This window comes from Myotis myotis, unplaced genomic scaffold, assembly GCF_014108235.1.
Source record: "Myotis myotis isolate mMyoMyo1 unplaced genomic scaffold, mMyoMyo1.p scaffold_m19_p_3, whole genome shotgun sequence".
In the NCBI taxonomy this organism is placed as follows: Eukaryota; Metazoa; Chordata; class Mammalia; order Chiroptera; family Vespertilionidae; genus Myotis; species Myotis myotis.
The window spans coordinates 24991089-25006568 of record NW_023416335.1 but is presented as its reverse complement, the minus strand read 5'-3'; the positions used below and the strand labels follow the sequence as shown (position 1 = coordinate 25006568).

General features: G+C 38.9%; 1 protein-coding gene across 2 annotated transcripts in view; it reads right to left on the bottom strand.

The window, feature by feature from the left end:
* The window catches only part of HOOK3 (hook microtubule tethering protein 3), a 92962-nt gene that overhangs the window by 75518 nt on the left and 1964 nt on the right, over positions 1-15480 (bottom strand). The window contains exons 1-5 of one of the 2 annotated variants that reach the window (XM_036299251.1): positions 11086-11143; positions 8278-8344; positions 6940-7012; positions 4029-4079; positions 2344-2476 (exon numbers count right to left, since the gene is read on the bottom strand). In XM_036299251.1, the coding sequence (XP_036155144.1) occupies positions 2344-2476; positions 4029-4079; positions 6940-7012; positions 8278-8312 (292 nt within the window). In that variant the 5' untranslated portion in view covers positions 8313-8344; positions 11086-11143. Of the gene's footprint in view, positions 1-2343; positions 2477-4028; positions 4080-6939; positions 7013-8277; positions 8345-11085; positions 11172-15480 lie in introns of those variants that run through there. The other variant, XM_036299250.1, reaches the window with a different exon arrangement.

Below are 15480 nucleotides of genomic sequence, written 5' to 3'. Positions count from 1 at the left end.
CTACATTAAATAACTTTTCATCCACCTTTTAAAATCAAAGCATCTGCTTATTTAGTATGTCTTTAATCTTATTATTTATACTAATCTTCTAATCTTTGACAAAAATTTGTTAGATATTTCAGTAATATACAAAAAACAAAATGTAGCCCTAACTAGTTTGGCTCAGTGGATAGAGTGTTGGTCTGCGGACTCAAGGGTCCCAGGTTTGATTCCGGTCAAGGGCATGTACCTTGGTTACGAGCACATCCTCAGTGGGGAGTGTGCAGGAGGCAGCTGATCGATGTTTCTCTCTCATCGATGTTTCTAACTGTCTATCCCTCTCCCGTCCTCTCTGTAAAAATCAATAAAATATATTAAAAAACAAAAAAACACAAAATGTAGAAAATTCTCTATTTTAATTCTTGAGTTAAACTAAATAAACAACTAAAATTTCCTGTAAGAGCATGGCTGCTAAAGTCTAAAAAGAATGGGGCTAGAGCGAAATAAACACATTATTAGAAAAAATTCCTGAATCAGAAACCAATAAAACAATGTTGACAGTTATTAAACTTAGAACTAGAACACCAAAAATTAGTACAGGCAGCAAGTTAAAATTTGTTTTGTATCACCAGAGGTGGGTATGACAAAGAAGAAATACCTTGGGCTTAAAAAAAAATCCATCTTCTTCAAGGGTCATATAAATAGCAGTAAAAGACTGTCATCATTTAGAATAGTCCCTGAATACTTTTATCCTGCTTCATTTCATCTCCCTTTACCCTCCTCAGTATTCTCTAATTATTTTGTCTCTTCAATCCCTCAAAGGTAACATAGGTCCTTCTGACATTCAATTTCTACTATTCAGATTACTCTTAACCCATATTCTCCATATCTTTGCTTAAATAACTTCCCTGCCCCCACTTATAGCACTCACCACTATCAGATTACCTCATTTTGGTGGCATTATTTATTGCCCTCCACCTCCACTCAAGTACAAGTTCCCTCAGGAAGGTATCATGCCTGCTTTGTCTGATACTGTGTTCCTAGCCCCAGCACAATGCATGAATTCAGCAAATATTTGTGAAATAAATCCTCCGTACTTGCAAACTAAAATATCTAATTTTAAGTCCCAAGAGCTGAACTGATCCAGTATATCATTATTATCTACACTAGAGGCTCAGTGCACAAAATGTGTGTGCAGGTACGGTCCTTAGGCCTGACCTGCGATCAGGGCCATCTTCCCCGGCTGCCCACAGCTGGCCCCACCCCCCACTGCCACTCACCCCCAGCTCCCCTTTCGCCATCGGGTGATTGATGCCTGACAGCCAAGGGAAGGGACTGAGAGGTCGGCTGTTCCACCTGCTCGCAGGCCCCGCCCCTGCCATGGGTCGCCCTGTATGTGGGGGGCAACCAGCTGGGCAGGGGCCTTGGCCTGGTACCGCCCGCATCCCCCGCCACCCACCCCTGTTCCCCGTTCGACATCAGGCGATCAGAGCCTGCCGGCCGACAAAAGAACCAAGAGGTGGTCAATGCACCTCAATAGTGACTGGTCCAGTGGTCGTTCTGGTTGTTCTGCCTTTAGGGTCAATTTGCATATTACCCTTTTATTATATAAGAATAGAGGCCTGGTGCATGGGTGGGGACCGGCTGGCCTGCCCTGATTTGGGCCCCGGATCCAGGTGGGAGGTCCCCACTGGGGTGGGGGGGTGCGGGGCGAGGCCAGCCCGGCCTCGCCCCCATGGGGTGAGGGTCCCCGATGGGGGCAGGGCTGGCCTTGGCAAGGGGCCGTGGGTGGTTTGCAAGCCGGCCACGCCCCCATCAGGATGGGGATTCCTGCTGGGGGGCAAAGCCAGACTGGGCCTGGGTGAGGGTTGCCAGCAATTTGCAGGCCAGCCACACCCCCATCAGGGTGGGGGTCTTCACTGGGGGCAAGGCCAGCCTGGGTGAGGGGCCTCAGTGTTCTGGTCTCTGGTCTTTCTGGTCGTGATGAAGTTAAGGTCACTGGCCTTTTATATATATAAGAAGATTAGTTCATTAAATGATTTAGCTGGACCTTATCCAATTAAGAGTAAATTTTATCACATTTGGTATAGTTAAAAATAATCTACTCAAAGTCTTGTAAGAAGGAAAAGAATATCATCACAATCAAATGTATTCTAACAGCAAAATTAGAGAAAATGGCATTATTTGAGGATAGCCTTTAAAAGATGTTAGTTTGTACTAGTGATTTATAAATAAAATATACAATATGTACCACTTTAAAATATACTATTAAATATGTTTATATATATTTATATATTATATATACTTATATATATTTTACATGTTATCATATTATTTTAAATGCATATACTTCAAATAAATTACCTTGCTTCTGTTCACAATTCACAGCACAGCCTAAAATGAGCTGAAGCATCCTTCCGAGCTCTGCAGCATCAGAATGCTCCCCAATAAGGTTCACATCGGGAAGGGTGAAGTCATTAATTTGCTGCCCTAAAATCTAAATAGAGATAAAAGGGTCAGATTTGCATTTACATCTATAGGACCAAATAAAGTGTCTGATAAAGACCAGATTGTCGGCAGCAGACTCTCACTGCTAAGGACAGAGCTGTCATGTCAACCTCACTCCCGAGTCCCATTTTTGCCCATACACCTAAGTTATAACTATCCTGAGTCACAGCAAGTTAGGCCCCAATCTGGTATATGGTATGTACACTTAGCAAAGAAACTGAGTACTACTGACCCCACTACCATCCCCAGAAAACCTGGATGTGTGCACTCTGAAGTAGAGCCAGGAGGTTCTGACCCAGGGGGCACCAGTAAGAGTGGAGATTAAATACAGGTTCTGTCCCCAGTGGTAAGATTCCTCCTAGTCACCTTCACCTATTTGACTCCAAAATGCTGATAGCATGACACCTGTACCAGGAAGGAGAACAGAAGATTCCTTTCCGGGGAAATAAGAGTGATCCCAAAGGAAATGACTTATATGCAGACAAGTGGGTCGGTCTCTGATAACCCTACAGTGAAAAATGAAGATCCTAAAAGCACAGAAGCAGGATGAATGCAGCTGCAGTGTTATGGGTTAGGGGAGAACAGTGTAAAGGAAGTTAGACGGGTCATGCAGTACCTGGCGGCTCACAGTAAGAAGTAAGGATTTGATTCTCAATGCAATAGGAAACCATGGAAGACTTTGAGGGGAAAATGACATAATCAAATTTATATGTTAAAAAATCATCCTGGCTTTAGAGTGGAGAACAGACTGTACGGGGCAAGAGTGAAGTCAGGGTCACCAGCTGACCGACCACTCTAATAATCTAAGCAAGCGCTAATAATGATAGCTTGGTATAGGGTGGTAGCAGTAGAGATAGAAAAAGCTGTAATTTGGAGGCTTAACTAATAGGTTTTTCTGATGATCTCAAAAGAAGGAAAGGACTATAGGGTGATTTGTAGGTTTTGGGTTCGAGTAGTAGGATGGATGGTAGAGTCACATACTGAGATGATGAAAGTAGATGATGTAAGTATAAATGCAGATATAAATGCAAGTAAGCTTGTGGGGGGGAAAAACAGTAAGGAAATCACATAGGTTTTTAAGCTGTGTTATGTCCACTACAAATTTAAGGTAAAACTAGTTCCACAGCCTGATTTCACCCCCACCCCCAGCGATGTCTTGACTATTCTGATGCAGACTGAGAAGATAAACTGAGTTAATCAAGGGAGGGGGCTTCGCTAAGGAATACAGAGGAAGTACATAAGGGAGTTGATTATAATAATGCATGGACTCAACCACATTCACAAGTAAGGGAAGAAAGGAGAGAATAAAAATAGATGCAGAAATCAAGGTTTAACATAAATTAGTATTTACCTACAAATTATTCATATTATAGTGAAAACTATCCAGAAACCATATAATATGGTTGTTTAAACCACATCCTAGAAACTATGGAAGATAAACTGATTATTAATTCTGAGATAATTTTTCCTTTACTTAAAACAATTACAAAATTAAATTATCCTATAGTAATATTTCCAAGCAGAATGAGAAAAGTCTTTACCTCATGATTATAATCCAGGATTCCTTTTAAAATTTTCTTTAGATTGCTTATCTGTTTAAAAAGAGAGAAAGCAACTGGATAAATCAAAAAACAGTTTAACAAAAAATTTCTAAATCAGCTAATCAAACAAGTTAATCATAAAGTAAATATAAAAAAGAAAATTTAATAGCATATTTGAACTACCATCATCATCAAAAAAGGACTCTTGATGGTCTGATTTATTTAACCTAAGATATTTATGTAACAAATTAAAGCTTCCAATAATATTGGAATTTCAATATTATGACCAAAATTGGATGGTGACTGAGATTTAACAGTAAGATTAAATTATTCAGATTTTCTGCAGCTAAAGAAAAAATGTACCATCCTTAATGAAGACTTAAGTTCAGTGCTGTTTTCCATAGAAAAATGGAGTTGCATCTTACATGGAGGTTAAGTTCTACCAGTAAAAGCATTAGGTTGCCTTAAGCGGTTTGGCTCAGTGGATAGAGCATTGACCTGCGGACTGAAGGGTCCCAGGTTCGATTCCAGTCAAGGGCATGTACCTTGGTTGCGGGCACATCCCCAGCAGGGGGTGTGCAAGAGGCGGCTGATCGACATTTCTCTCTCATCAATGTTTCTAACTCTCTATTCCTCTCCCTTCCTCCCTCTCCCTTCCTCTCTGTAAAAAAATCAATAAAATATATTAAAAAATATATATATATATATATATATATTATTGATTTTTTTACAGAGAGGAAGAGAGAGAGATAGAGAGTTAGAAACATCGATGAGAGAGAAACATCAATCAGCCGCCTCCTGCACATCCCCCACTGGGGAAGTGCCCACAACCCAGGTACATGCCCTTGACCGAAATCGAACCCGGGACCTTTCAGTCCGCAGGCCGACGCTCTATCCACTGAGCCAAACCGGTTTCGGCAATAAAATATATATATATATTTTAAAAAAGCATTAGGTAAAAATTACCCTTGGAAATCTTTTCTTTTTAAAAATATATTTTTATTGATTTCTGAGAAGAAGGGAGAGGGAGAGAGAGAGATAAACATCAATAAATAGAGAGAATCATTGATCGCTGCCTCCTGCATGCCCCCTCCTGGGGATACAGCCCACAACCCAGGCATGTGCCCTGACTGGGAATCCAACCATGACCTCCTGGTTCACAGGCTCAGGCTCAACCACTGAGCCATGCCAGCTGGGCTACCTTGGAAATCTCTTAAAGTAACCTATTTTTTAAGAGCCATAAGGTTAAAAAGTAATATGGTTATATCTTGAAATGCTAGGATAACACTCTGCATTGCAAGATACTTGTGCTATGAGAAGCAACCTAGAAACAGAAAGGATGAGAGACCAACATACAGATGTCTCCCAACACTCACTCACTCCAGAAAACAGATCCAATGGCCATGTTTTCTGGGTGAAATGACAGACAGAATCACCTGCCCTATTTATTGTAAGCCATTACTTTTTCCTCTATTTTTTTTTTTTATCCAAGTCATATGGTTGGCATTTGTGTTAAGTTAAATGTGCATGTAATATGATTCTGTCGATCATCTACTTAGCTGTTCCTAGCCAATATTAGTAGTTGAGGATGTCCTAGGAGGCAGCAGAACCTGTGACCATAAAATAAGAGGCTGAATCACGGCAATGTGATCCAATGGTTAACCACAGACACTTTCAATTAAAAACAAAGCAAAAAACCCCTGAAAACTTTATTTAAAAATTTTTTCACATATAAAACTAATGTTTATACTTCTAGAAAAACCTGGAGACATGAAAAATATATAATACTAGAGGCCCGGTGCATGACATTTATGCACTGGAGGGGGGGGGGGTGTGGGGGGTAGGAGTCCCTAAGCCTGGCCTGCGCCCTCTCGCCATCCGGGACCCCTCAGGGATGTCCGCTGAGGGATCCCTAGCTCTGCCAAAGAGGCGGGAGAAGCTCTCACCACGGCCGCCGTGCGTTTGCCAGCCATGAGCCCAGCTTCTGGCTGAGCAGCGCTCCCCTTGTGGGAGCGCACTGACCACCAGGGGGCAGCTCCTGTGTTAAGCATCTGCCCCTGGTGGTCAGTGCAGTTATAGCAACCGGTCGGTCTGCCGTTTGGTCAATTTGCATATTAGGGTTTTATTATATAGGATACTTTATTTCCTTTATTTTATTAGTAGGTTAATTTTTTTCATATTTGAACATTTTAAATTAGAATGCCTTAAAAAAGCAATGTGTTTACTGGCCCTGGCTGGGTAGCTCAGTTGGTTAGAGCAGCGGTCGCCAATCTTTTGGACCTCAGAGACCACCAGTGGTCCGCAGAGCAACGGTTGGCAACCACTGGGTTAGAGCATCGCCTCAAAATGCCAAGGTTGCAGGTTTGATCTCCAGTGAGAGCACATACAAGAATCAACCAATGATACATAAATAAGTGGAACAAGAAATCAATATTTCCTTCTCTCTCTCTCTCTCAAAATCAGTCAATAAAAATTTTAAAATCAATGTGTTGATTTCAATTATATTTCCTAATATTTTCTCATTATTAACACTAGCAATTACCATTACATATTCCATGCACTATCCTAAGTACATTACATACATTATTAACTCATTTATTTCTATGAAGTGGATTCTATCACAATACTCATTTTACAAATGGGGAAACTGAGGCATAGAAAAGTTAAAAGACTTTCCCACAGATAGTAAATGGTAGAGCTGTGAGATGGACATAGGCACTCTGGCTCACTTTACTACTTTCCATTACATTTTAGTGAGCAATTTCAGGTTACCTCCAATCTTCAAATCTAGATTATTTCACTAAAGACTACCTAAGTGTCTAAAGCTCATTGAACACATCTGATCAAAAATCAACAAATTCTATATACACCAAGTAAAAGATTAATTTACAGATAGAAAAAAAGAAAATACCTTTAGCCTCCAATTATCTCCCACTTCGGATTTGATTCTGTTTAGCCAATTTTCATCAAAATATACAGGATCTCTAAAAATAAGAAAAAGCTAGCACATTAAGATCATGTAGCTATCAAGCTAAAAACAAACAAAAAAGAAAAACAAAGAAAATTGAAACCCATGCCATATCACCACTTAATTGCAACATAAAAGTGTATTTGCCACATATCAGTCATTGAATAGCTCAGTACATGAGACCAGATACAATTATAGATTTCTCTAAAATCAATTTGACTGTTTTCAGCTCATTAAAAAAATACATATTTTATAAAAACTAAAAGATAAAAAAATAATAACATAGTTATTATAGTTTAAAAACAAATTACAGCTAAATACACTAACTTGGAATTAACATAACTTGTAGACACCACACTAATATCTAAAAATTTAAAATAGATGTAATTTTAAATAGACAAAAGAAATATACTATTAAGGTTAAAATAAAATTTTCAACTAATATTTCAATGACCTCCATCATTTAATACTTCAAATGCCACCAATACCGTCTCTAAAATGTCAATTTTTAAAAATAATGTAAACTGAGAAACTATTTTCTCAGATATAATACTAGGTGTTAGACAAAGTTGGACACCATTCTTATTTACAAAAGGCTTAACATCTAAGATAACATTGGTGTGGACAAACTGAAACAAGGACAGAACCTGAATATACTTATGGTTATTTTTCTTAGGAAAATCTCCCAACACTAGAAAGAAAGAAAAACAGAACAAAACTTTTTAACCCAGCATGATCCTCATTTCAAAGGTTCTGAAACTGATGCTCTAAGAAATTATTTGTTCAAGAACACAGAATGTTTGTCTGTGTTCTTGTTCACTGCAGTACTGCCCAATACCTCTTGTCCGACATATAGCTGGTTCTCTATATTTGTGGACTGAAATGCAATTGGAAAGTGATAGCACATTCATTTAATAAGCTTCCAATCTACTACTTGGACAGAATATAGCAAGAATAGTAGTTTACAGCTTTCTTATATTCAGTATGACTTTTCTTAGTAATAAACTTTGACTCACTATGCAAGAATCTAGCCATAACTCTGTTTTGATAAGTAGTTACAATTTCAGCAATGTTTTCTAAGTAGCTCTTAATTGATGCTCTCAGGCTAGGATAAAACAACATAAAAGTAATTTTCTCCAAAATCTCAAAAGATTGTGGTTCTGCACAGATATGGACATTACAACTGATAATCTTACTGGGAGTGTTCTTCATGAGTAAGGAGCTAAAGATAGCTATGTCCTGACTGCTGCTAAAAAAGAAAAAATGAAAAACAAAACTTACAAAACCATTTCCTTAGATTTTGCCAATACCAGCATATTTAGCTGTAGCTTATGTACCAGTCAAATGCCTTCAGAGAAAACAAAAAAATTAAATTTTATTTCTATTGCTAAAATTATTTAAACACTTCAATGTTCTTATTGAACTTACCCAAATTAAGGTGGGGTCTAAAACAAACACTGTATTTTTATTCCATTCCTTAGTATGGCATTTTTATTAGCAAACCTTAGTATTTTTATAGATATTTTGTTTCTTAAGTCTATTTTCTTTTAATTACATAAAAAATATTTTGGTTCCTTGCCATTAAGTGTTTATTGGAAAGTTAGCTATACCCAAGGGTAATGGAAGCATATGTCTGCACAAAGATTTGCACACTGATGTTCACAGCAGCTTTATCTGTAATAGGTCAAAACTAAAATAACTCAGATGTTTATCAGCAGATGAATAGATCATTCAACAGCCATACAGTGGAATATGTGCAAACTATAAGTACAGGCAAAAACACATATATATCCCTAAATAATTGTGCTGCACGAAAAAAGCCACACCCCTTTCCTCAAAAAAGAAAATATACTGTCCATTGATATAAATGTCTAGAAATTGCAAATGAGTCTATAGTGATAAAAAGAGAAGGCAGGAAGGAGGGAATGAAGAGATTTAAAAAAAATTTTAGAGAGAAAGAAAGGGGGGGGAGAGAGAGAGAGTGTGTGTGAGAGAGAGAGAGAAAGAAGAAGAAGAAGAAGAAGAAGAAGAAGAAGAAGAAGAAGAAGAAAAAAACATGGATTTCTTGTTCCACTTATTTATGCATTCAGTGGTTACTTCTTGTATGTACCCTCACCAGGGATTGAACCTGCAACCTTGGCATATAAGGATGACACTCTCTAACCAACCGAGCTACCTGTCTAGGGCAAGGAGACTTTCCAAAGTGATTGATATGATCATTATCTTGACTGTGGTGGTAAGTTTCATAGGCATCTACAAGGTAAAAATCTATCAAATTCTATACTTTAAAAATGTGCAATTTACTGACTGTCAATTTAATTTCAATAAAGCTTTGAGAAAAAGAGGGTGGGAAATGCTAAAAGGAAATGAACTGTCAAGCCACAAAAACACAGGGAAGAACCTTAAAGGCAATACTGCCAAGTGAAAAAGAAGCTGACAAAGAAAATTCTGAGAAGTGCTAAATTAAATTACAACAGGTCAAAGGGTGGAAGGAAAAGACAAGAAGGGGTTAACCAATTAACCACTGCAGTGCAAAAACGAGAAAAGATTGTTCACATGCCTTAGCGTATGTTGGAATTATTAAATTGCATGTAGAACATAATGGTTTATGATCTTCACTTGTTAAATCAATACAGTCTTTCTTCTGGTTTCTTCAAGTGAGAGAAATCCTAACCAAACTAACTTAAACAAAAAATTCAGCTACTGACACATACCTGGAAAGCTCACTTAGCTATGTCCACAAATAATTTTTATTAAGAACTTCAATGAAACTCTCTAGACCTTTCAAAGGCTAAAAGTTAATAGCGCACCACTCAGAGGTGACATGATAATCACAAGATCACTCTGGTCAGGTCTCAAATGAGCCTTCTTGAGCTCCATCAAAAAGTGTGTGTGCCTGTAGAGCTGGAAAGATGTGCTATGTAAGTTCCACAAGAAAGCAATAGCAAACTATAGTTTTCAAGCATGAGTCCCTAATGCTAAAGGCACACAGAGTCTCTGAAATCCAGGCACTGGAGCTGCTTCTCATTCGGGCAATTGTATAAGACTCACTTTAAGGTGAGCAACAGCAAGAACTCATTTAGTGATGACACTGGTTCTCAATAGAAATGCAGGAAATCCTCATTAGTCATTTGTAAACCTTTTAATATCATCAGGCTGACAAGTGTTCAGGGCTTCAGAAGACAAAAGTATCCCTCAAATTGCATCAAACCTAATGAATTCTTAAATTCACAGGAAATCCATTACTTGAAAAATTCCCAGGTCAAAAGTTGAAGAGAGCCATACAACCATTACGTTTTCAAAGTACTTAGAAGGAAGCAATCAGGTATGTTTTATATAACCCAAATAAATATTTCATTCCCTTGGTCATTCAGTAAACATGAGCATCCATCATGCAGATTAAACCATAAGAAATTGCTGCTATTTGACCACTTTTGATCTACACAAAAAGGTCATTTTCATATGGCCCAACCAAACACCAGGCATTGCCCTAGGTTTGAGGACACAACAGTCATCAAAACAAATACCCTGCCTCTAGGTGGAGTTCACATTGTGTGTGTGTGTGTGTGTGTGTGTGTGTGTGTGTCTGTGTGCACGCATGCGTGCAGCAAATAACAAATAAACAAGCAAATACATGGCGTATCAGGTAATGCTAGCATACTTTGCAGAACAATGCTACGGTTAAAAGGGTTAAGAGCTCAGGGGGATGCTTGTTGCTTATTTCACATGGGTAGTCAGGGAAGACCTTACTGTTACATTTCAGCATTATTGCTAGGAGTGAGTCTCTGAGATTCTTCTAGGATGGCAAACTCTGGTTACTAACATAAAAACTTCTGCCAAGCTTATGCACAAGAACAAATAATTCTGCTAAAACCATTGGAGTATTATAACTATTACAGCCCTAATTAAACTTGCAGTCAATCTGTAACTAAACAAGTACATGCCATCAAAAGTATTACTGCTGCTTACAGTTCTTATATTATGCAGAACACACGTCATGTAAGCACTTTATTTTTTTGTCCATGTCTTTAATCTAACGACATATCCATGTATAAGAACATACAAAGAGATAAAGAAGTTTATTCTTACATTTTTTGAAGAACCTGGGCCATCACAACCCCACTCGTTAAATCTTCCACAGTCTGGCATGGTGCATCCACATTAAATGTCTGGATCTGAAGGGGAAAAAAGATTCCATGGTTAACTATACAGAAGACTTCGTAGGTTTCTTTTTGTGAGTACCGCATCTTGGGAGTTGTAATAAACTGCATAAGGCAGAAGTGTTGGAAAGATTTTCCCTTATGGGAAATTTCCTGCAGGTTATTATTGTAAATTTTTCCCATTGGCAAAAGAGAAATTCTGGAGGACACTGGGTGTCTTCTCAGCATCCATTCTACTCACAGATGATCAATCTAAGATCTGCTCTACCAATGACTGACTTAGGGGTGTATTAATAAGGCAAAGACAATTTGGATCAAAGAGATGCAGGGAATGCTTACTTGAACTTCTGGGAAAGAACAACCAATTTCCTCTTGATGTGAATAAATATGTTGCCTCCACTGTCACTAGCAGTCACTTTGTGGCTATTAAGGGAATCCGTCACAGGATGAGGCCAATGCAGTGGAGTACAGAGAAAAGGTTTAGAAAAACTAAGTCTTGGAGGCCAAAATTAAGCCACTACCTTAAAAAACATTGAAGTCTCCTATTATGTGAGACAGATCTCTTGTTTAAGCCTGGCCAGATTGAGATTCCTTTTACTCAGCCAAAAATATGTACACAAATGTAGAAGTCACACTACGGTTAAGTTAGATATTCAATGCACTTTGATTTTATTTTTTTTTAAATATATTTTATTGATTTTTTACAGAGAGGAAGGGAGAGGGATAGAGAGTTAGAAACATCGATGAGAGAGAAACATCGATCAGCTGCCTCCTGCACACCCCCCACTGGGGATGTGCCCGCAACCAAGGTACATGCCCTTGACTGGAATCGAACCTGGGACCCCTCAGTCCGCAGGCCGACGCTCTATCCACTGAGCCAAACTGGTTAGGGCAATGCACTTTGATTTCAAATGTACTCTGAATTAGAACTAACCGTGTACTAGTTAACATGATGTGGCCAAAAAATAGTAGATATTATTTCCATGAGTAAGATAATACAGCTGCGTCAGCAATGATTACAGCCAGCAGCTCAGCCAGGACTTAGAAGGAAATAAATCACTGAGGACAGACAGATACAGGCCACGCTCTCACAGTTTATAGTTTAGTAAAATGACAGAATTAAAGGAAATGCAAACTGCAAGCACAAAGTTTAGAAGTGAGAGTGGGATGCAACCTAGGAAGGAAAAGAAGCTTAGTATGGATGGGGTGGACACTGGAGGAAGAGATAGCACAGGGAAAAGAGCAAAATGGTGAAAGACAAGGTTAAAGAGGAAGCATTATTGTGCAAAACTTATTTATCCATGTTAGGACTTGATCCTAAGAGCAATGGGGAGTAAGCAGCAGAGTGAGGTCAGGCGATCTGCATTTTATAGGGGTGGGCAAAAGTAGATTTATAGTTGTTCATAGGGAAAATACAGTAACAAATAGTAATAGAAAAATAAATTCTGTTTTGCGTACTCACAACTGTAAACCTGCTTTTGCCTACCTCTGTATAAAGACCATATGATTCTGTTGAGAATCAGTAACATCATTAAATGAATTCTTGCTGTTGCTCACCTTGCAGTGACCTCAGAAATTAACACATCTGTCTTCACACACATTTTTATTGATTGGATTATATGTCTACAAGATATTTCAGGATAACAGTACAATAAAACTTAAATACAATTGCACCTAACTGCATGAAGGCATAACATTCTACCTGACGGGCCGTAACCTCTCTTGTAATTCCAAAAAGCCATTTTAATACCACCCAATCTCCACATCACCCTCCCCCACAAAAATGTGAGAAGAGTAAAGCATGAGATCACCTGGAATTAGTGTTTCTAGAGCAGAGGTTCTCAACCAGGGCAACTTTACTCCCTATGAGACATTTTTGGTTGTAACAACTAGATGGGTGCTATTGGTATCTAGTAGGTAGCAGCCAGGGATGCTACTACTAAACATCCTATAACGAATGCACAGGCAGAGACTACAACAAAGAACTATCCAGCCCAAAACGTCAATAATGCTAAGATGAACAAACCCTGCTGTAGAGCTGTGGCTTTCAAAGTGTGGTCAGGCCCCAGGCTACTAACGATAGCATCACCTGGAAAGGTGCTGGAAATGCAGAATATCAGTTCCCAACCCAGACCTACTGAATTACAAACTCTGGACGTGGAGCCTTGCATCCAGTGTTTTAACGAGCACTCCAATGAAGGTGATCAATACTAAAGCACAAGAGCCACCTCTTAGATCTAAACTGAATGCAATCAGAACACAGAGGTGAAATTACTTGTCCAAAGTCACCCTCAGTTAGTATAAAACAAAAATCAGAATTTGAACCCAGGTGGCCTAATTTCAGAACCTATACTCTTACCACATTATACCAACCCCCAATTAAAAAAAAAAAAATAATAAAGTTTTAAAAAGTAGATGTGCTTTAACTTTTGTACATCTGATTTCTCATCCATGAGAGGACAAAAACTGTTTGAGAATGGACTTAGGCAAAGCACAGAGAATGGATTGGGGAAGATAAATTATACCGACCATAAAAATTACATCCTCCATAATTTTACACACTACTGTGCTTTTTATAGGCTGCTAAATAAGCAATATGAAAATTACAGGGATATGTTACTGTTACTGGGTTTCCCAGAAGAAATGCACTGAGCCTATGGGGTGATGCTTTTCCCACTTAGCTTCCTGTCATTAACTGGTCACATCCCAGATTCTTCCTGGTTTTTCAGTCTCTATAACCCAGGAAAAAGCAATCTTTCCATGTACAGTTCAAGAAATTAGGCTTGACAGATGCAATAGGCAGGGCAAATTTTTCTGATAGGTAGAAATCCATTTTTGACTCAGAGGGCGGGGAGAGGAGGTAGGGTGGAAATTTTCAAGCACATCTTGCTGAACTTGCTTGTAGTATAAACTTTGATTTGGAATTTAAGCTTAAGATGTTTTCCATTGGTAGTGTGATACTTTGTCTTTTCATAAGCATTCCTCTTGCAAAAAAAAAATTTGAAACATTTGGTTCTTGGGCTAGTAAACTCTTTGATACAATAGCAATTTAACCACATTTGGGGCAATGATATGTTCCACAGAACTGAATTCTGCATAGGTAACTGAATTCTGCATAGGTGACTAACAGCCATCCCTCTAAGTGCTGAGTTTTATTTTTACCATTTCTATTGGAAGAACTTCTAAAATGTACTATATACCTCATACCTCAAAATAAATGCTATGTAGTTAAAGTTTTATTTGAGATTCAGGATCATAACTATGATCTTCAGTAACTGAACCAGGAGCCTCTGGAAGTATCTAAGACCTCAGCTCAAAGACTGAATCACCCAGACTGAACTTTGAGTTCTTACATCTTCTACGTTACTGACAGCTGTCTGTATTTTGCTGAGTGCTGCAGTTACCTTCTAACCTGCTGTGTGCAAAGTAACCACACAACCTAGTTGTCTGTAAATTTATATTCAAACTAGAGGCCTGGTGCATGAAAATCCATGCACTGGGTGGTGGAGGGGGTCCCTCAGCCTGGGCGGCCTGCCCCCTCACAGTCCGGGAGCCCTCAGGGGATGTCCTACTGGCCTCCCTCTCTGGGAAGCGACCAGGCGGGTCAGGGGAAGTCGCCGCCCCCATTACCCCACAGCTGCTGCTGCCACCAAGGCTGCCTGCCCTGGGTCCTCGCAGCCACCGTGGCTTTGTCTGGAAGGACATCAGGAAGAAAGTTCGGCTGTCTGGTCTAATTAGCATATTATGCTCTTATTATTATAGATAAATTGTCAATGGGAATCTTTTCTTTGGAGTGTATTGTATACAATTTTCCCTCCTGTTTAATTTTAGAATTGTGTTCAGCATTAATCTGGCCTCCAGACATAAGGGGAGCTAGGAGACAATGTACATTTTCAGCTACCTCCCACATTTTCCACATAAACATTTATCCTGCTTTTCATAATGACAAAGAGAACAAACGTAGCATTAAACTCAACTTCCTTTGGAAACATTTCAATGTGCAATGTTTTATAATGTTTCCAAATCTTAGAATTGTACATCTCTGTGTGAACTCTGATCTCTAGTGTTGTCCATGATAATCTCTAATCTTCTCTTCCCCATAAATTTTGCTTGATGAGCCTTCCAGTGGTGTTTCAAAAAGTCTTTTCTACAATGCCTTATTCCTTCACCTCTCTCCACGGCTGACAGCCTGGATTACCTGTTTTGACATTTTACCAGATTCTACAGAGGTGCTCTCACACTGTGCGCTTCTGTTAGTATCCTCTTCAGACTTCCCTCTAGGATTCTTCCTCTTACTATATTAGCATTTCTCACTCAAATAATT